The 23251-nt window shown below is 35.8% G+C and overlaps 1 protein-coding gene across 1 annotated transcript in view; it reads right to left on the bottom strand.

The window, feature by feature from the left end:
* The window catches only part of LOC113225440 (4-coumarate--CoA ligase 1-like), a 23394-nt gene extending 4886 nt beyond the window's left edge, over positions 1-18508 (bottom strand). The window contains exons 1-10 of the mRNA XM_026457754.1: positions 18466-18508; positions 15864-15992; positions 11323-11530; positions 10530-10722; positions 9585-9734; positions 8243-8390; positions 7870-8004; positions 6480-6611; positions 5227-5307; positions 1939-2082 (exon numbers count right to left, since the gene is read on the bottom strand). Of these exons, the coding sequence (XP_026313539.1) occupies positions 1939-2082; positions 5227-5307; positions 6480-6611; positions 7870-8004; positions 8243-8390; positions 9585-9734; positions 10530-10722; positions 11323-11530; positions 15864-15971 (1299 nt within the window). The 5' untranslated portion in view covers positions 15972-15992; positions 18466-18508. The remainder of the gene's footprint in view (positions 1-1938; positions 2083-5226; positions 5308-6479; positions 6612-7869; positions 8005-8242; positions 8391-9584; positions 9735-10529; positions 10723-11322; positions 11531-15863; positions 15993-18465) is intronic.
* Between the last annotated feature and the right edge of the window lie 4743 nt (positions 18509-23251).

The raw sequence follows: 23251 nt of genomic DNA, 5'->3' as shown, positions 1-23251 counted from the left end.
CAATTCTATTGGAATACACTATAGTGTATCACAATAGAATTTAGAGTGGACACAAATCCAGAATATGATAAAAATATATAAATCAAATAATATAAAAATCCAGAAGTGATTTCTCCAGAATTTTAACCCAACTGGTTTGTTTACGTCCACTCTCAATTCTATTGGAATACACTATAGGTAACAATGAGTCTGCCTGCGAAATCTGAGGACGTAAAGTCACATCTCGCTTATTAATTAGTTTTTTTTTCTTTAGATTTATGGAATTTGTTTAAACCATTTGTTAACACTCGATGGCATTATAATATTGTAATAACTGTTCGTACCAACATAAAAAGGTAGTACAAAGAAGTAATACTAAACAATGTGTAGATACGAGTTAAGGTAAAAACTCACTTGTAACAAGATCCTTAATCTCCTGGGCAGTGACGTCAAAGCCAGGGCGGCGCACGACACACGCAACCGCCTGCTGCGAATCCATAACGTGTGGCACGCTTGTCACGCACACATCTTGTACGCCCGGATGAGTGCCTATCACCTCTTCTAGCTCGGGAGGGTTTATCTGGAATTAAGAAAAGTAAAATGTGCAACACCAGTCTGCCTCTTTTAGTCAAATTTAGAATATTGACTTTTACAGAGATGGCAAATCTACTTTTTGGCAGAAAAGTACAACCCTTTTTTAAAAGTCCCGAATCCTGGAGACCAGCATTCGGCTACATAATGCAAAATAAAATGAAGGCCGGCCGTTTGCATATAATATTACGAATAGATTATGTTGGAGATATTAAGCGAGCAAAAATACCTAAATATAATTTATGAACAGACGTTTTATTATTTACCAACAATACTTAATTTACTGCAATATTTAATGCGAAATTGAAAGCAAATTGCCGAACGAATTAGTGATGCTAAAAATTATAATTATTTGTTCAAAAAAACTATTTTAATTCAATAAAATCGGATGGCAAACTGCCATAAAATTTACAAGAATTTAAGATCATGATTCATGAAAGGAGTTTCTTAATTTCATTAGGTTATAAAAAAATAAATGGAATGCGATGCGGCAGGATGTATGTATACAGCAAGTTATACAAGCAAGTGAGGGCGGCGGCGCAACAGTCCGATTTTTTTACGATTTCAAGTAAGGGGTCGAATAAGTCGTGCGCCTGATGGTAAGCGACACGCCTACCTGTATTGGTTGCAGTGCCACTCGGAGCTTCAAATTGCAAAGATCAGGATGGGCACTGCTACAACGTCTGTCACTCTGCGACATGAATACTACGCCACCTTCATTGTTTGGTCATTTTCTGTTATTGACGTATACACCCTTATTTTATTTACGTGCTTTCCGAATTTTGTGAAAAAAAAATAAAGAAACAAAATAAAATCCGAGATGACCATACAAATTTAGTTGGCTGTATCGAGATCGCAAGTCCTATGTGCACGTATCGACTCGTCCGTAGAACAAAGACTGCTTATTCTCGGGACATTGTACATTTCGTTTATTGTTGTTGACTGCGGATATCCACAGTCAAGATCAACTGTTGTTCGATTTTATATTTCCGAAACGAAATAATAAATACATAAAAAATCTGGAAACGCCTTCATATACCTAGGCTTTTTGAATAACGAGATTATCTTATAATCTCTTTTCGCTGTATAATCACATCGCACTTTGTTCTTCGGATGAATCGGTATGTTCACCAGCACCTTTACCTTTCAAAACCAGAACGTAGTAATCCTCACATTACTGCGTATATTACGGCAAGAGTACTTTCCTGTGCAAACTATGTCACAAGGTGCTTTATTCTTAGATACTAAATCAAGAGCGTAATTTTTTTTTTTTTACTTTTGTAGTCACAGGTCGCGGGTTGCCTACTACTTGGACTTTACAGGGTCCAACTCACTTAAATACATATAGGTTGATACATTATCTCTTACATGATATCCTCGACACTTAATAAGCATCTTAATTCTGTCTACGTAGAAATAATTTTCGTTCTCGTCGCGATACAGCAGATCACCAGTCTTGTACCACCCGTCCGTGAACGCTTTCTCAGTCTCCTCTGGATCGTTGTAGTACTCCTATGAAGAAGATTTTTATTTATTTAATATATTCAGATGGTCCTGCGCGGGCGCGTTCCATTTAAATGAAATTTGATTATATTTTTTAACCGACTTCAGAAAAGCAGGAGGTTCTCAATTAGACTACATGTTTTTTTTGTATGTATGTTACGCGATAACTCTGGTATTTGTGAACCGATTTTCATGATTCTTTTTTATTGGAAAGGGGGTACTTCCATAGTGGTCCCATTTCATTTTGAAGGAAATCATCCACCTCTAAGGGTGGCTGTTCACGCATGAAGATTCATTTTTATAAATAGCGCCAAAAATTTTTAATAAGCAATTATTTTAATGGTTGATTTTGCTATTTCTCCAATTCAAGGCGTTTTTCTCTCAATAATCTTTGAGTAGTGAGAACCGATTTTTATTATCTCCAGTGTCAAGTCCTGTATAGTGGCGAATTTAAGGATGTTTCAATAAAACTTAGCAAATAGACGTAATTCCACGTACTTTTGAGGTCAGGATTTTTAGTACTCTGTACTGAGATTATCATGTTTACTTATCAAACTTTACAACAAAATGAATATTAGACAGGATATAGAAACTACTTCGAGGATTCTCTTAATTTTATTAAATATAGCGTCCTGATTTTGATTCAAATGGGAATTGATCCGATCGGGCAGTCTCGAAATCAGATGGGTTTCTGAGCGAGAAGATGAACCTGATTCCTACTATATCTTTCTAATTTGTAAGTTAAATCAATTATTGTTCCGATTAGAAATGACAAAGTTTCCGATCGGCCAGTTGTGAATCGCAATTATGCGCCTCGACTCGGAAAAGATGCAGTTTCCGATCGATAGAGGCAATCAAAATCAAGCTGCAGGAGCTATACTTAATTTTTGACGGAAGTAGCTACTAACCTATTAGCATAATATAACAAGACAAGTAGAATAATTACACACAAACGTAGCAGCGCGGCTTAAATGTGTGCACGCTTGCCACTTGCCTTGTAGGACGCACACATTCGCATAATCTCGTAGTGCACTCACGTCGCATAGAGCAAATTGTCGCACACGCCATTCATTATAATGTAGAATAGAAGCATTCACTTGGTGTTTAAAAAATTATATCAAACACAATACGTGTTTATTGTGGTGATATGAACAAGAGTAATTCAAAGTGAGAATTATTCAGCATTTCATTTCTATTTCATAGTCATACTACTATAATCGAGATATGAACAGTGGCGTATCGTAACGAGTGCCATATGGGGGTCGTAACGACCGCGGCGGTGGCGGCGAGCCCTAATTTATCAAAATTATTTTTTTTTATTTAAAATTAGAAAATAAATTCCACTATTTGAGAAAATGGTATCCGGCACAAGACAAAAGCGCCCACGGCAGGCTAACACAAAAACAGCCGAGGCAAGTCTGCCCGAACGAACTACTTTTGTAATCGTGAAAATAAAGAGCGCAACAAATTTTAAACTTGGCCCAAGGCGGCAAAATCAACGCTGCGCGACTGAATACGCATCCGCGATCCTGGTACAAAAATATCAATACGTAAGTTACTCAAAGTCATCATCATATTATCAAAGGTTGATTCAATCTAGCACGAGAATATTGTGATGAACATTAAAAATTTTTAAATCATGTTTATAACCTTTATGTAGGTACAACTAAAAGTAACAATGTGACAACCCTACACTCCGAGCAATGTGCATGCATTTTCGCTCTGAACAAGTGACAGTTGCCCTACATGGTCTTATTAGTGTTATTAGTATAATGAACCATTTACACGGGGCCAATTGACGAGCCATTCCACAAAGCCCACTAGTGAAAATTGCGAAATTCGCAACGTCCATCTATCTACGCTACACCCTGTATTACCTACAATAATTTCTTTATGATTATTTACTAAATGGTAAAGTAAACTGTAGTCTGTTCCAATCCATTTTGAACAAAAAGTAAACAAAATTGTTAGGTTAAAATTCTAAAGTAATCACTCAATAAATCGAATAAGTAACCCTTTCATATTTCGAAGATTTCGACTTGATATCGCATCACTTTTTCTAACAATATTCATTTGAATAGCATCGTAAAATCGTATTTGAAAAATGGTGGTCCAAAAGTGAGGTTATTTTTCAACTATACAACTATGACTTGTCTGTGGTTGCGTAGTGCTGTACGAAAAAAAAACATTCGGTTCATTTAATTAAAGCTTTTGTAATCAATTAGTAAATCGAATATTTCAATCGCAATCGAACGAGTGTTTAAGTTAAGAAATGTTAGATATGCATAAATAGGTTAAGTAAGGAAAACCGCTAGTACGACTCAATTGAACAAATCAATTCATTCAATTAATTAATCGATTTGTAGTTGGCATTACAATTTGCCATCACTAAGCCGTAAACAAATAAGTCACTGACCCGACCGACCGTAGGGGTCAGTGACTTATTTGTTTACTTTTTGTTTAAAATGGATTGAAAACGAAGTTTAGTGGACTAGCTCCGGATGTACGTTCACACAAGGCCATTACATGAGCCAATTCAAAGCAGTGTGGTTGGACCGAAAAACTAGAAATCGTTCTAATTTAGTGGGTTGTCTTTATCACTGGTCTGGAGACATTCTATAATAATAATAATAATAATAACGCACACTCTCAACACAGCTCCGCACTAGGAAAACCCTGTGTCGCGGGTGCCATGGACACACACATAGACAACACAAATTACACCCAAACTCACGAGAGAAATAAATGTAGTCCATACAAATATTTCTCCCGGCCCGGGTATCGAACCTGGGACCTCTGCGTGGCTGTCCGGCATTGTTACCGTTCGACCACTGAGGCAGTATAATGGATTATCTTTATTGACACGACGCCAATAATGGTGCATGCCATATTATTATATTATAGCTTTTGCAGGCCGTTGAACACTCTTTTATATTTTCCACATTTAGGTCATCTCGTATTTTTCCCCTTTGCTTTGGAACCTATCCGCGTACAAGGGTATAAGTATCTTTTTTCCAGCATATCGGGAAGTGTGCGTTCTATTTCTATCAGTGAGGCGAAAAGAGTAGCTTTATATATATAATGTACGGCAATTCCCGTTTACCTATGCAATTAGTCACCGCATCACATACGTTAATTGCCAGAAATACAAACCGTAAAAACAGGTCCTTTGCACCATAATTCCCCCGTAACGTTTGGCTCGGTAATTTCTTGACCGGTCTCAGGATTTACTAGCTGTAAATAAGTGTGATGAGAATCTTTAAATTTCGTTTTACAATGAGTATTGTTGGGTATATTTAAGCAAATATTGCAACATTTAAGCGTGAAACACACAAAGAGCGGGTGCGGGTCGGGCGTTTGTCGGGTCGGGACCGCGGCGGGTCTAATTCCGTGTATTTATATTAGAGATGGCACGAATAGTGATTTGGCGAGATATTCGACCTCGCTCTCGGTGGAAGCACTCAATATTCGGCTGCTGAATGTTCGGCGTAAGATCTGTGCATTTCACGCGCGACCTTTTACGATCTGTCTTATTGCTGCGTGCGAACTTAACGGAGGTGGGGTGTTTTTGTTGAAAAATGATAAAACTATAGAATCAATACATGACAATTTCTGGACCTGTTTTGAAGACGTCACTACAGATAATATACAAAATGATGAGGATGTGGAGAAAAGTTGTATTGCGCATGAAATAGATTTTTATTTGAAACCTTTTCGTCTACATCAGACGGCAGATCCTTACAAGTGGTAGTCAGCAAATGCAAAGCAGTAGTCTGCCAATCGAAACCATGTATCGCAGGTGCCATGGACACACGAATAGACAACCACAAATTACACCCAAACTCACAAGGGAAATAAATGTACGCCATACAAATATTTCTCCCAGCCCGGGAATCGAACCCGGGACCTCCAGCATGATAACCGTTCGGCCATGGAGGTAGTTAAAAGCTGCGGGGACACTGGCTTTATTTCAGAATTTAAAATTAAGCCATTTATCGTATTACTATACGTGCTCTATTTAGTTCAGTTGATATAAAACAATCATTGGTATACGTAAAGTACGTATTGAATACAGCGGTTTTCTTGTAAAATTTTGAGGTAAGTTTGTATATTTTTTCTATCGTGAAAATTGTTAGGGATCCTGTTTTCACACCGATCAGTATATACCCTCAATTTTACTATATACTTTTTTCAAAGTGATTGATCCAAGTACTTCACCGCAAAATCAACCAAAGCCATTTGAGATTGTATAGACTTATAAACGATAAATACAATTAATTATATCATTGAAAGGCATACAATGTCCTTCTTATAAAATTACCGTGAAGTTGAACACCATGTGTGGTAATTATGGTGCACTTTTTTGTATTAGAAACACTAATATAATTAGGAACTAACTAACTAACCTTAACTTTGGTGGCGGGAGACGCAACACCACATGTCCCCTCTGGTCCTGCTGGATTGGGTTTTAACACAGGCCCCAAAGTTTCTGTCTGTCCATAGGCCTCTATTAGAACTGAGCCTGGACGCATACGGGCCTGCAAATACAATTATTGTTAATAGTGTTAATTCCAGCAAAGCTGAACACGCTACCTAGCAGATCTGGTGTCTGTAGGAACTTCGTTCTCCAAACTGTAATAAATAGTCATTTCAGTGCTTTAGGCGATTATCACACAGCACCTCGCCCCGCGGCGGAGTCTTCACGCGCGCGGTGGCGGAGACGCAGATCTGCGTCAACGCGCGGTTTAGCGGCCCGGCGTCACTTATTACGTATGTACCATACCATACGTATTCGCTTCTCAATTGATCGCCGTAGTGATTGTATATGTAACCGAGATCCTTCTTTGACAAGAATGGTGAATAGTACTGAACTCATTCAGGACGCTATATAGTAATACTGTCTATTTAACTGCCTCTGTGGCCGAACGGTTACCATGCCGGACTGCCACGCAGAGGTCCCAGGTTCGATTCCCGGGCCGGGAGAAATATTTGTATGACCTACATTTGTTTCTGTCGTGAGTTTGGGTGTAAATTGTGCTTGTCTATATGTGTGTCCATGGCACCCGCGACACAGGGTTTCCCTAGTGCGGGGCTATGTTAAGTGTGTGTGTTATTATTATTATTATTATTATTTGGTTATTGTTTACTCAAATAAAAAGACACCGAACATATTGGATTATATCCCTTTTTACGAACCAGATCGATAAATGGATAATTTCAACTTCGTTACAAAGATTTAACAAAATATAAAGAAAAATTTGGTCGATTTTCTATAGCAATATAGCTTTTTCTGAATATCGTAATACTAAGTAAACTGTGGGCCCCTTGAATGAGGATTATTTAGGGCTGTAGAGAAAATGCCTGGTTGAAAATTCTTCCTGAGCTTCTTGTTCTTGCTTGGATCGCGGTCAGATTTGGAATGCCGTCCCGCTACCAACTTTTATATTACTGTTGGCCTGCCGTACCGCTCGCACTCTTTTCAAGTGTGCGACCGGTACCGAGTACTTAATCTATCTATTTGCGAAGTAAAAGACCGAACCATAAATATTTTTAAATATGAAGCTATTATATTATAAGCGGCCGTCCCGTACATATATGTCGATAGTAATAATGTATCTTATTTAATTTTTGCGATTTGTCAGTGGATAGTCTCTCCCTTCTCGAAATATACCTTGTTACTGTACGGACGTGTTTCAATTGTGCTCCTGATTATTACTATATAAAGAACCACATATTTCTCAATTTCAAACATGTGTTTATTAACATCATGTGTTTATTAACCATCATTGTAGATACCTTTGCTTTGGCAAACAGCTCCTTATAAGGCTTAGCTCCTGTCATCATGATGTTCTCAAAACAAGTCAGGTCACAATGCTTCTCATGGCGTAGGATACTCCACAACAACGTTGGACTCATGGTTGTGCTTACTGGCTAAATATAAATAGTTAATTTAAGAAAAAATTGAATAATGGTAACTAGTAGCAAATGCCCTTGAACGGCATGACTCGCAGTACGAGTTTATATGAAAAAATCATAACAAAGGTATTCATGATTGGGTGAATTATATACAGTAGCAGTAGCAACATAGTTATGTATGCTATATTAATAAATTATTTATGGTTGTTTTGCAATATTGTTCGTATGCTCGTTTTATTATAATAATACGTACCTTATACTCATTAATAACATCTATAACATGTTCAATGTCGTCGGGTTTTGAGGTCTGCATTTTGCATATATTCATCATCGAGAGACCGATTGCATTGTAAAAAGATGTTAACCATTGTATTGGAGACAAGTGTAAGTATGTTTTGGATCTGAAATATCAAATAATGTAGTTAATTTAAAATACCATCCATTGTACTAGATAAAACTATTGATCAGGTTGTCAGATTATATCTTGGCAATGTAGCAGAACTTGAGTTTTATAGAAGTCCTGACAACGCGTTGATGTCTTTTTTTTTATGTAAAATAAGAAACAAACAAGCAGACGAGCCACTTGATGGGAGGTAACCATCGTTGCCCTTGGACATCTGCGACATCAGAAGAGCTGCCCATGTGCTGCTATACTTTGAGACCCTTGTTGATTCGCTTTTTGAAGAGTCCATGTCATAACACAAAGGAAATAACTTCAGTAGTGGACATGTCAAAAGTGGACCATCATTTCAAGGTCCAAAAGTAAGGAACACGGGATGTGTGGAAGACTCAAGATCTCGCCTAACAGATACCATTTAAAGAAGGAAACAGTATCTTGGGCACCCTGACGCGGAGTCTGAAAAATGGCTCATTCCTAACTTAAGGACTTCGTAAAGTTGTATAACGTAGGGTATAGTGCAAATACGCGTAACTAGCATTGGATTATGCATTTCCATTTGAGTAATTTAGTGGTCAAAACAAATCCGCGGCAAATGTCGTGGCAAACAAATTAGCGTGATTTATTTTTATACTTAACATCAAGTGACGGGAGGAACAAGTCGTGCGCCTGATGGTAAACTACACGCCTGTTCTTACCCTTGAAAACCGGAACACAGTAATGCTTGGCGGCAGAAATAGGTAAGGTCAGTACTACCCTGGACGAATTCTCTCACAAGGAGTTCTACTGCTACTAAATATGATTATGATTTACGGAAATCTATTGTTATCAGTCCGCAGACAACATAAATTAATGTTTACTTAAAAAATTCATTATTTAATATTTCGGAGCCATTGAAATAACAAAATAATAACGTTAAATCTGTCTCCTGTTAAATACTTACCAATAATTAATTTTAGCAATAATTTGTTTGTCATTTTTATCATCGGCGAATTACCTTACGCCAATTGGAAAATACTTCACCACAAAGACAAGCATTAATAGACATTATAGTATATGCCATCGATACGAGAAGAAGAAGTCGCCTAACAAGCATTCACTGCTGCTGACGTTGGGGCGAATGAATAGGGCGATTTAATGAGAAAGTAACTTGAAATTCAATCTCGGCAGGATATATCTTGAGTATGTACATGCTTACCCGTCAGATTTGACTTGATTCAAATGTATATAGTAAATCACTCGTTCCATGATGATCTGATGCTTCAAAGCCGCTACTTTGGGCCGTCCGTAAGTGCCACTGGTACTTACTAACCAGGCATAGATCTTGTCTTTATTGAATTCAGCAGTACTGATAAATAAGGAACATTATAAAATTAGTTGTATGTAAAACAGTTAAATTAATGAATTGTCTCAATTATTGATGACAAAGGGTCAAGTCACACTGAAAGAGCAGCAGCCGGAGGAGCATTTTTGGTATATAAAGCGAAAGTAAATTTGTTAATAAATAATTTAAGTTAATAAGTTTGAAGCCTTTATCTGGGTAACTGAAAGTCTGTCTGTCTATGGCATCGCAGTCCCAAACGGATAGAGTGATCTTTTTATTTGAAAGCTAATTTAATTGGATCTGGTCCGTCTTTGGGACATTCATTGGACTTGGATGATGTAATGAACAAAAATTGTTTTTTGTACATAAATATTAGTTTATTACTTTATAAGTTTATGAAAAAGAAGGGGAATAAATGGGCAGAATTAGTGATGCAATGGAAGTGCCATAGCGGAAACAGATTTCAAAAGTAAATCTTAGCGGAAACGGAAGCGGATGCGGAAGCAAAAGTGTAAGTTATAGTATTTATTAGTATTTTATAGAAATATCTCAATGAAATAGTTACAACAAGGCTTGTTTTTAGTTTCATAATTGCTCTTAACTGCTAAAATTAGCAAAATGCGCGCGCACCTGTAATCCATCGCGAGCATTATAAACATCCGATTAAAAATCAGTTTTAAAAGTTGCGGAAGCAGAAACGGAAACAGATGTAAAATAGTTGCGGAAGCAGAAGCAGAGATCTGTTGCAATAATAGTATCTATCTATTGAATGAATCGATGAGTGAATCGATGAATGAAATTGATCGATAGTGAACTTACGAAAATGTTTCAATTGGTTCATTTTCTCTATAAATTTCCATGATTTCAGCAAAGTTTCCACTGTCTCCATCGAAGGAGACAATTATTGTATCCAGCTCTAGATCTTCAATCGCTTTTTTATAGTCTTCGTACATTTCTTGTTGACAGTACGCTATTTTTGGTTTAACCGTTTTGAAGAGTAACTTTATTTCAGCTAAAACATATTTAATGCAGATTAGTTAGAGGCGGGCCTATTGCCTATTGGGCCTCAATAGGCCCATTATAAAAAGCTTAGGGCAATCCCTATGCGGGCCTATGCGCATTTCACGGACACGCAAGTACGTCGCTGTACTAGTTAAAAATATAAAGAAGAAACATATTTTAAAGTTTTTCATTTTAATTCAATATAGACAATCAAATCCACCTGTTCTTATTAAAATGCGTATGAATAATGATTGAATCGATTTCAGGAATCCGACTTTAAAAATAAGAATAAAGAAGGCAAGAACGCAATTAGTAATAATTAAAACGTAATATTAACGATTCTGGCATTTTTGGCAAAATTTCACCTTCTTTCACAATTTATCGATAAAATTGTAGACAAATACTACATGACTACTTAAAATTTTATAAAAACTGGCAACCCTGCAAACGTCATTTTACTCCGTCTTCAAAAAAGACGGACTTTTGTAACCAGTTCGACGTTATGATGTATAAAGCCGACGTAATAAAGCCTCTCGTACCTTATTTTTGTGTCATTGATTGTCTCTTTATGGGTATAAAGATTGTATTGTATTGAGACAATCCAACTTACTGTATTTAAAGTAAGGGTCGACCCCAAACATAGGCATTCCGTTGTACAAAGCTGCGTAGTAGGGTATATGTAGATCAAGGTGGTTCCTGCCCCCTAATGCTAGCACATCGCCTGGTTTCAGACCTAGCTTCCTGAAGCTCCTGGCTAGTTGAATGGAGCGAGACAGAACCGATGCATTTGTCTCTCTTTCTCCTGTAGCTGTGTCGATCTGGAAAATATATTATTATTGATACAAAGATTTGCCAATCTTTGGTTTTGGGTTTTGCACGACTTTTTTGGCATAGCGCCAATTAAAAGAGGGAGATTTTATAGAAATCTTCCTTTTTGTATTTTCAGTCAATTCGGCGAACGAATGATTTTGGACTTATAAAAGGTGGCACTAGAAGGTGTCTCTTTTTTCATTTTTCTTATTCCTTTTAAGACTACTTTTAAGACCGGTTATTCTACTGATAATGATGTTTATATTAAACATCATTATCAGTAGAATAACCGGTCATAAAGGCAGTCATTATATTTCCTTCATGCCGCTAGGCTTGTACCAGTGTCAGTTTTATAAGAATAATATAAAAATTATGGCGATAATCGGCAATGTCAGAGAATACAGAAGACATTTTATCGCATTACTTTATCACATCACACACATTTCATCGCTGCACTTTGGAGTTATATATTAAGCGATTGCATCCATGCTATTTGAAGTAATTTTGAATAACAATATTTTTGTTATAATTATTAGTAAACAAAGTTAGAAAAAATCTACTTCAATCGACGCCGAGACGAAATCCCTTTTTTACTCTTCAACCGCAATTAACAGGCAATTATATCTCAAAATGTAATTTATACACCGTTTTTTTAGTCATAAAATAAAGGTATAATTATATATTATCATATAATTATTTCTAATCATTCTGTTTTTGTATTTACTCTAAAGTTCACACAAGGAGGTTACGAGGTTTACGAATTTAGCCAACGACATCCAAACGTGTTAAACGGCAATCTCAAATATACTCAGTACAGTACTAAAAAAACTGACCTCAAAAGTCATTCAGCCTCTAGTTTGCAAATGGAATATTTTCTTTAAATTTAAATGGTGATCACTATTGAAGTACCCTCTTTCCAACAAAAAAAGAATCATCAAAATCGGTTCACAAATACTGTTTTCAAAAGTTATCGCGTAACACACGTACCTACAAAAAGACATACAGTAGAATTAAGAACCTCCTCCTTTTTTCGAAATCGGATAAAAAGTTACAAACAAAAGACCATTGTCCTGCCTAAACGTTGGCGTTCTTGACTTAAAGTATGGAAAAAAAGTTCTTGATCAATATGACAATATACCTCTAAATGGAAACTGACAGTGACCCAAGACTAGTGGCCGCCAATACGGAAATAATCTTATTAATAATAAGATCATTGCCATCGTTTTCTCACTATTTGTTATTTTTAGTCAAAAATAAAAGAGACGAAATTATGAATCAGCATGGTATTTTTTTTTATTAAATGGACTTGCTCTTGACCACCACCTAGCTCTGGAGCAAAGATAGGATCTACGATGGAACGAGGTTGCCCAGATGATGCCTATTCAATCGCAGAATTCGGAAATACAGACGCAGGCAGGGAATTCCAATCCTGGGCTGTGCGCATAATAAAAGATGATGAAAAGCGCTTAGTACGCCTGAAGGGAATATCGACCAAGTAAGGATGATATCCCGCCGTACGTCTGAATGTCCGATGGTAAAAGGGGACGGGCGGGATGGAGCTCTTGACCGCACTCACAGAAATATAGAAAACTGAGAAAACCGACAGACGGGCAACTTTGCGCCAGTGGGCCAAACTATGAACTTTAGATTCGAGTTATCTTCGCCAATAAGTCGTCTGGCTCTGCGCTCTTGAGAGCCTCAAGTTGATACTTCGCTGAGCCATCCCACAGGTGACTGCAGTACTCCTTGCAAGATTCCATTGTGCCTTGTATAAAGTTAAGAGCTATCCAGGCTTGAAATATCGCTTAACCTTATTAAGGATACCCAGTTTTTTGATTGCATAGATAATTATCGGACGTACATATGTACGAGTATATCTGATAATTAATATTATAGTTATCAAAGATAATAGATACCTTGTTAATGTCGAACCCTGTTCTTAAGATATTAGATTTAAAGCAATGCAACACTGTAATCTGCTGCCACGACAGCAGATCACACAACTATGTGGTTAAGCTGCCGATTTCATAGTAACAATAATCTGTACTAGCACACTGGACACTAGTTCTTGTGCAATTACTGTATCTAGGCAACCTCAAAGCGACAATTGGCTAAAGCACTAGATACGACGTCACGTGCAATTGCTGTTTCTATGTAATACGCGTCCGGTTGCAGTAACGCCGGACTGTGCATATACCATACCCCTATTGGCCAACCTAAATACATTTCCTTAACTATTCATTCTGGTTTTTTCCCTCCAATCCCTTAATTTTACTTCCTTTATTAATTTATTTATTATTACTACTATGTATAATTTATTTTATTATCCTACGAAAGTATATAAGTAATCTTATTATTATATGCAGACTGTTATCTACTAATGTGGAACGCGTTTTCTAATTTTGAGTAAGGTACGACATGGTCCAATTAGAGAAGGTAATAACAATCGGAGGTAAAAAGAACCTAGATCTTTAATTCTGTTGGCATTGACTCAGAGTTGTACCAAGTGGTGAGCACGACAAGTTAATTGCTGGCCATAGTGATGTACTGTGGCCGTGTGCACCGCACGCTCTGCACCACAGGTAAGGCACCGACACTGACCGCTACTGACATACTATCGTACTACTGACGTATTTAGTTTGTACTGGCGTATAAACTAGCTAGCTAACTAGAGAGCTATTAATATTGTGGAAAAAATGTGACGTGTAGACCACTTTTGCGCGGATAGCGTCAATTGTTTCAAGTTATCAATTTACTCTAACGTAAAAAAACTTTAAAGTGCTACATTTTAAATTTGGAATTTTTATGTTTATTGAACCTCACGACGTTATACCACCATGATATTCAATTAATTTTTATGTGAAGTTACTCCATTAGTTTGTTATAATTATTAATAACAAACATCAAACACTTGGAAAAACTTCGAAAAAAAAATTCGAACCAGCGCCCTCAGGTAATCCGTAAGTAACCCACAGTACGAACCAGCTGACCTTACGACTTTCTCTATGTATTGTGCTTATTGCAGTTTTTCACGACTTTTTTGCCGTAGCAGCATCTGTGACAAATTAATTAAAAATTTTCAAATCGATATCTAATTTACTATCTACAGGAAAACCACATAATCCCATCACTATGGAGTTTACACTTAGCGCAATAAACAAACAGTGTGTCAATTTCCATGAACACAGATCATCACACCGCTATATTTAGAACTTGTAAAGTGAGTTTTATGCCACTTCACTAGGCCTGGGCCACATGATGTGGTTCCCGTTATAAATAGAAATAGAAACAGTAAAGCCCCTTGAGAAAGAGTTTATCCAGGGAAGTACTGCCACCTTACCTATTTTTGCCGCCAAGCAGTAATGTGAACACTACTACGTTCCGGTTTTGAAGGGACTTTGGTGAGGTGAAACTACACGCATTTGGGTCTTTGTCAACTTCGTCTCACGGCGACCGGTACAGTGTAGGTGCCTCTCAGATCTTTGAGATTTAAAACTCTAAGTGGCATCGCAACTGTCATGGATAGGCGTGCCGCTTAGTAACAGGCGCACGACTCGTCTTGTCGCTTCATATCATAAAAAAAAGTTTAATTTACCACATCATATTTAAATATGCCTATACTGATATACTTGTGTCGTCATTGAATTTTGAACCTTCCGAAAACAATAAATCTATATACAAATAATAAAAGTAATTTAAAGTAATCGTCTAAAAAATCTAATATTCAATATTTTTACAGAAAAACAAACTTATTTTTAATATTTTCTTTGTATCAAAATTTTTTCAATATTTTCGAAAAACTGCCCAACACTACTCGTATGTACTACAGTGCAACGGAACAAGATCGGTTAATATGTATGTGGCTCCTCTTATATGTATATATAACTTTCCGGTTTAGAAGGGTAAGGGTGCTGGTGAAATTACAGGCACATGATTTGTCAACTTATGGCTCCTCAGATCTTTGCGATTTAAAGCTCTGAGTGGCACTGCAATTGTTATGGACAGGCGTGTAGCTTACCATCAGGCGCACGACTCCTTCGTCACTTGATATTATAAAAAAAACCGAAGATAGAGTCGTAATAAGCAAGTAACATAGAAAAAACATTTGTCGATTCGGAAACCTCATTTTATGAAGTCGGCTAAAAAATATGTATACATGAAATTTTATCTTTCTTATTTAACCAAAAAAAATTTTCGATTACTTTCGTTCATAAAATTTTCCCTGAAAAATACCTAAAAAAATTAAACCTAAATTAAACTAAACCTGAAAAATTGTCATTTTTGCAGATGTGGCTTTAATAATTATATCCAGCGTGCGAATTTGGTTCGTATCGTACTTACTTGAAAAATGCCATTAGGAGGTTTCCTCAGCAAGCAATCCAAGAGCATATTTCCAAGGTGATAGTTCTCTTCTTTGCATCTCTCCATGTAAAAATTGAACAACGACATTTTGGTGCAATTCCAAGCTTTCTAAAAATATATAGAAGTTGTCGTGATTCACTAATTATTCTAAGATAGATCCTTATCTACGTAGCACTTTCGTTTTTTTTTTTCAGAATTATAAATGTAACAAAATTTGGCGTAACGAGTGTAACAAATTAATCTATATCACCAAGTACATTACGAATGGTACAAAATGTTTAAATATCATAATTTTTCAAACGTAAAAGATTTATAGGTTGCAAATGTCAAAATAAAATATTCGTTTTAACTTTTATTTACGTAATGAAATAAACGAGCGAGAAACAATAATAACTATAAAGTCAGATCTATATGACACTTCTGTATTGAAAGATGTTTTTGTTATAACTGAGATCACAGCGGGTTTACTACTATAATATGGACTTTGCTCGTATTATCTGATCACTAAGAGATAACCAAACAAGCGACGGTGCATGAGATGAGACGATGTTACTAAACTTCACTAAAGAGGACGTTCTAAATTGGACTATTTATTTGTTTTTTTTTGTTTGAATGAACTATATCAAGTATTAGGTTTGTGCGATTAACACAGATAGAAGATGAAACTATTTTTTAACCGACTTCGTAAAAAGGAGGAATTCTAAATTCGATTGAATGTTTTTTTTATATGTTACGCGATAACTCGTTAACGATTTGTGAACCAATTTTGATGATTCTTTTTTGTTGGAAAGAGGGTACCTCAGCAGTGGTCTCATTTAAATTTGAAGACAGTATTCCACCTCCAAGGGCGGCAAACTAGGGGATGAATCCGATATCGCGCAATTTCGGGTAAACGATTGCAAAAAACTTGGCAAATAAATGTAATTCCACGCACTTTCAAGGTCGGTTTTTTTACTAAAAAAAAACACAAACAGAGTACTCTCTGTGCTGAGTTTATTTCGTATCGAAGTCGCGTATATTAGTTTTTACAAATAAAGCAATCTTTCGGGCACTTTATAATAGGTCCTGTAGCCACCGCTCTTTGTTGTCAACTGAGCTGCAGCAGGCTACAGTTACTCGAGACTCAGTCTATAGCTTATTTGGTAAGACGCTGGTTCGTCTCCATGCAGATCGAAAGATTTTTTCTTTTATTTCTAATTATTCTATATTTGTATCAATAACAATAGCAAACCATAGTCTATCTTTTTTGAAGATGGAGTAAAATGACAGTTCGCACTGCGCAAAAGTGTTGCCCGCTTGTAAATAGCTAGTGATTGCAGTCGATAAATATTCTATCGACTATCGACTGTATATTGGTCACGTTTATGCCATAAATAGCCGAAACTGTTTCATTTCAATCATCCTCGATTTCTGTTTCATTTCAATTCATCCAATTACTGCGCACGACTTCATTTGAATTATCAATTTTTGTAAGTTCATATACATATAGGTACAGACACTGTGTTTAGAAATGTTTATGAAAAATACAAAAAAGAAAAGACATATTTTAAAGTTTTTCATTTTAATTATATATAGATAATCAAATCCGGCTATTCTTGTTAAAACGTATATGAATAAAAATTGATCTCGTTATCAGCAAGCCAACTGTCAAAATATATATAAAGAAGGCAATAACACAATTAGTAATTATTAGAACGTCGTAACATTCACAATTCAGTCATTTTTGACAAAATTGTATCATCTTTCACAATCTATCGATAAAATTAACGACAACAACTTCATTATAACTATTAAAATTTTATGAAAACTGTCAACCCTACAAATGCCATTTTACTCCGTCTTCAAAAAAGACAGACTATAGTGGACTATTTCCAAAAATAAAAATACATGAATATCATGGTAGCATAGACATTATGATATTCAATAAAATATTAATTCAACTAATTTATTTATCTTCTTGTTGCAGTGCCCCTCCAACTAGTGAAGATTAGCCACCAATTCTGCATACTGCCCTCAGTGTCGCGGGATGTTAGTATTGTCAAGATACGGCAAATTTATTTTTAATTTACCAAAAAACATATTCCAATTGATTATGTAGGAATGTAGACACTAATATCTCAGTCAGCCGTGACCATCGGACCTAATACCGCCGTTATTAATATCTCGTGATAATTATATTTTACGCGTTAATGTTATGATAAATTACCGTTCTTATGAAAATGTCTAGTTTTTAGCGACATATTTATTTATTTACTCATGTTGCTATGGCAATAATATATGAAAAAAAAAAGGTTTTGGACGGGGTCCACAACAGTGCCTGTAAAAAGCTCGAAATGTTGGTTATGAAACAAAATATCGACGCCAGAAAGCGACGTTGTCGTATCTCGAAAAATAGGACTTCACATCAGGGCCGAAAAACTATTTCAAAACATTATTTCTCTTTAATTTGAATTGAAATTTAAGAAAAATAATTTTTTGAAACAGTTTTTCGGCCCTGGTCTAAAGACCGATTTTTCGAGATACGATAAGATCGCTTTCCGGCGTCGATATGTAATGCTATTTCAACTAAGAGGAACGTTACCTATGAAGAGCGATGGCGCACTGGCGCTGCCGATGCCGGTGCGTTATTTTTTCAACTTTAATCGACGCACCGAGTGCCACAACACGAGCAAGTGGTGTCGGAACATAACGCCGCCACCGCCGCCGCTTACTTACGCACTGGCCCCTTGTTCGATTCGTACACGTTCCGTCGTCGTGCGCCGTTTCAACGCACCATGTAGCATGTAGTTCTAGTTTATATTTAGTATACCAACGTCACCACTCAGGCGTCACAGCGCCGACACAATGCCGCGCCCGGTGTGGCATTGCTCGAACCAGCTTACTTTAGAAGAAACGCATGCGTTTCTTCTAAAGTAAGCATGCATTCTAGCGTTTTCCAATGGTTATAGACTAGGAATTAAACGGACAGTGATGTGGCCGGACGCGGCCTCCGGATATCAGACCCACTGCCGTAAACATGTCGCGACTGGTTTACAGCGCGTATTACCGTGATTGATTGATTAGTGAATTATTGCACTTTCGCATTGGCGATTTGATTTGTTGTGGTGGATAACCAAATAGGTATAGCTCTGCTATAGACAAAAATGTGTCTATAGTAGAGATGAAACGGATATCCGGTAACTATCCGGTATCCGGTTTATCCGGCCTATTTTTACTATTCGGACGCATTTTTGTCTTGCATTTCATCTTTATTCTATATGTATATTATTTTATTGTAACATATATGCATCTACACCAGTGTAATTATATCTAATTGAAGGCCTATCAATCCGGAAGTCAGTCTTACATTCATTGTAAAACTTCAATATCTATACATTTTGAAACCCATTCCCTATCTAACTCGAAAGTCAGTATGACTTTCAGATGAAAACATCAAGTCCATAGATTTATAGTAATTGAAAATGCATAGTACCTAATTGAATTTGACCTTTACGTTGAACATCAGACTAGCATTCAAGGTAGAAGGTTAACAGGCATGGCACTTGAATTACTGGGGAAATAAAAGATTAAGATACAGCAACACCTTCGTGACTCAGCTATTAACATTATGGGAGCATCACGAGGATGTCCCGAGTTCGACATCTGGTTTTTTAGATTTTTCTAAATTCATTTTAGTTTAATTCGTGACCATAGCTTGCAAATAATTGGTTACCTCATTTTCTAGGTCACTTGCACTTGCTCCAAATGTGTCGGGTTGATTGATGAACCTACCAAAAGATAATTGTACAGTGGCCTTAGTTTAGTTATTTAAGGAAACAAACAATCTTTTCTTGTCATATTATAAAAAACGTATCATTAATCTTAATTCTATGTCTATTGAAATACGGTTGATTTTGAACTCTATAAATGGTGATCTTATATTATGAATTGTATTAAAAATTAAATAGCAAAAAATTCCTTGTCTGTCACTTAGGATTTATAATAGGACTCTATATCGTCTATGAGACGTGACGTACAATTGTTGACTAATAATATTTATAACTACGTTACGCATGTATAGAATTATTGATATTTTTATTGATACTTTCATAGATTTGTCATAGATGGCGCTATGGCTAAAAAATCGTTGAAAACCAAATACAAAGATCCGGCAATAAGCACATACAAAAATTTGTGATGTCCACTGGTTCGCTCCGTGGCTTAGTTGGCATAGCGTCTGACACGGTTTCCAGGACGATTTAAAACAGGACGTAAATATTTTAAAACATTACTCAAAATTTAAAACATGCTCCCTGAAATATTTCGAAATTGTGCAAGGCTATAAAGGGTACTACCATTTGGCGCTCGTCACGCTGAGACAAAGTTGACAACTCCCATGTGTCTGTAATTTAACCAGCACCTTTCAAAACCGGAACGCAGTAATGCTCACATTACTGCTTGGCGGCAGAAATAGGTAAGGTGGCAGAACTTCCCTGGACTAACTTTGCATACAAGAAGTTGGATCGCATTGCGAACATTTGATAAACTAATTGCAAACACCGTAGATAATTATCTTTTATAATATCTTTTTATTCATCAGGTAGCGTAACTTATTTACTAAAAGTCGCCAAGTAGGTGTGCACGAGTGCGATTCGTAATATATAACAACAAATGACATATTTTTAGTCGATATAACGTTCAACAAATATAATTATTTTATGGTATACAGACATTTGACATATTATTGCATGATATAAAGGTCACTGAGTATAATAGACTATTGATATAACAACTTTCAATCTAATATACCGATGGCATAATGTTCATTTTATATAAACACTTCAGATATAACATTCGCTGAGTATAATGTTGACTGTGCATAGTCACACGTACCTCTGTGAAAAAAAAAATTAATATAATTCCAGTGGCGTTTAGGTGCAACGGCGAATGAACCGAATTTGTTTACACTGTTCCTTTGTTGTTCCTAGTTGGTTATACCTCCTTCTCTTGGGTTTAGATTAGGTTAGTATATGACAAAGCTGCCAGAACCGAATTTGTTTGCATTTGCTAGTTGATTCAACTTCCTCCTGTGGGTTTAGGTTAGGTTAGTATATGACAAAGCTACCAGAATTGAGTTTGTTTGCATTTGCTAGTTGGTTCGACCTCCTCCTGTGGGTTTAGGTTAGGTTAGTACGACAAAGCTGCCAGAACCGAATTTATTTGCATTTGCTAGTTGGTTCGACCTCCTCCTGTGGGTTTAGGGTAGGTTAATATACCACGAAGCTGCCAGAATCGAATTTGTTTGTATTTGGTAGTTGGTTCGACCTTCTCCTGTGGGTTTAGGTTAGGTTAGTACATGCAATTAAATATTTTGCTTAAATATATTTTATAACTCAAAAAGCACTTGAAGCTGTACAAAAACAATAACATTTTGCGATTGTACATTTAATGGAATAAAAAAAATCTTATCAACATAATGTAAGGCGCTTCAACTATTCGTAAAACGAAATATTGTGTCATATTATTTAATACATTATAGTGGTAGTACTTATACCATTTCTTTATTATGTCACTTAATCACTATATCTAATGTTTGTTATACTGCAGTTTCATTATACACATTGAAATTATGCCTTTTGTTGATTATATACAGTGAGTGATTATATTCTTAGAAATTATATCAAATGTTATTATACCAAGTGAAAATAGATTATTTGTTGTTATATCATCCATTACACACCCCCTGTGCACTCTGGCTTAATTATGCCTACTTTACTATATATTTTATAGCATTACATAGTATAATTGTAGTTACTAAATTGCATATAAAAATTATTTTAACATTTTAATGCATATTTACTTAATTTTGTGTCATTCCTTAGTCGAAGTCGTTATATATTTGTGGAACTAAATAACATCTTTTCCCATAATAGTTTAAACTGCACTAGTTTACCCTGAATTACTCTTTTTGTCATGTACCTATTCTTAAGCCTAACTTTGTAATTAACACTACTTATAGTAATTTTCCAACACTATCAAATATCTGCTCTTAATTTCTATTGCCATGACCTTACAGTAACTAAATAAGTGGTTGTATTCTGTGCCATTGCATTTTTGCTTCGCTTTTTTGCATATTAAATGTTTTATCAGCCTAATTTGTAACTTTCTGATTTCTTTTAGATAACTAGCAAAGGTACGGTACAAATACATTTAAATCCGTGTCTGAGAAGGGAGTCTGCCAATGCATAAATTGCATAATTGAATTGGAGCTGCTTTAAATTAAGATACTGTTACTTTTATGGATTTAATCCTTATAAAGACCCTTTCGATTGGCGTCATAAAAAACAGATTGTCTTATTTGGTGTTCGATTCCCTGATGAGGTAAACAACTTTTAAAAGTCTTTGAATACAGTATTGTCACAGACAAGGTAATTATGTCTGTGAGTATGACATACTTTTCCTGTGCTCATTTAAAATGGTTATAAATATATAGATATTTAATTTTTAACATTTTACTTTTAATTTACTACTTGTTTAGCGTTTATAGAGTAAGAGAACAATTTTACAATGTACAATGTGTACGTTTTTATATTATGAAATTATCCGTAGATACAATATTAGGTACCTCGATCGTGATCTCATCTTTATTGGACTACAAGGCTGAAAATCAACTTCAATTAAGTCGGCTTCATTAATCATGTCTGTGAAACAACACGTTTAACAAAATACAATACTTTACTAATTATTGTAGGTACTGTAACGACGTGCAATGGAGACTACTGTTACGAATTATCAACATACATGAGTACATTACTTCACGCCCTTTTCCCGTCGAGGTAGGTAGAACTAACAACCTTAATTGGACGTAGTTGGGTGAATTTCACATTCCGAATTTCAATGGCACTTTTTGAGTGATTTTTGTAAAACCCTTGTATCTTTTAGTTTTCAGGTCTTAAACGTACAAATAAGTTCAAGCAATGTCAATAATTATAAAATCACAGAAATATTCAAGTTAAATACAACAAAAAAACGATATTTTAGGTCACACGAATGAGATTGCATTAACACGAATGATTTTCTCATAAACACAAATGAGAAAGACGGCACAGTAATGAGAAATTATTATTACAACACACATTTTATCACAAAAGAACATTTAACATGTAACAAATATTAATATAACTTCTATCAAATTCCTTCTCGTCCGTGTAAGACCATCATCTATCAATATGTAATTAATAAATAAATCTAAATAAGTATTTTGTTAATGTCATATAAACTTTGTTGTACTTCAATATATCATCATCACCACCATCAAAATCATCATCATGGTCACCATTATCATCAGCATCATTACCACTCACATCATCATCATCATCATCATCATC

The sequence above is a fragment of the Hyposmocoma kahamanoa genome, unplaced genomic scaffold (genome assembly GCF_003589595.1).
Source record: "Hyposmocoma kahamanoa isolate Upper Pololo Valley unplaced genomic scaffold, ASM358959v1 160, whole genome shotgun sequence".
NCBI lineage: Eukaryota > Metazoa > Arthropoda > Insecta > Lepidoptera > Cosmopterigidae > Hyposmocoma > Hyposmocoma kahamanoa.
The sequence above is the reverse complement of the archived record's forward strand: the minus strand, read 5'-3'. Positions and strand labels throughout refer to the sequence as shown.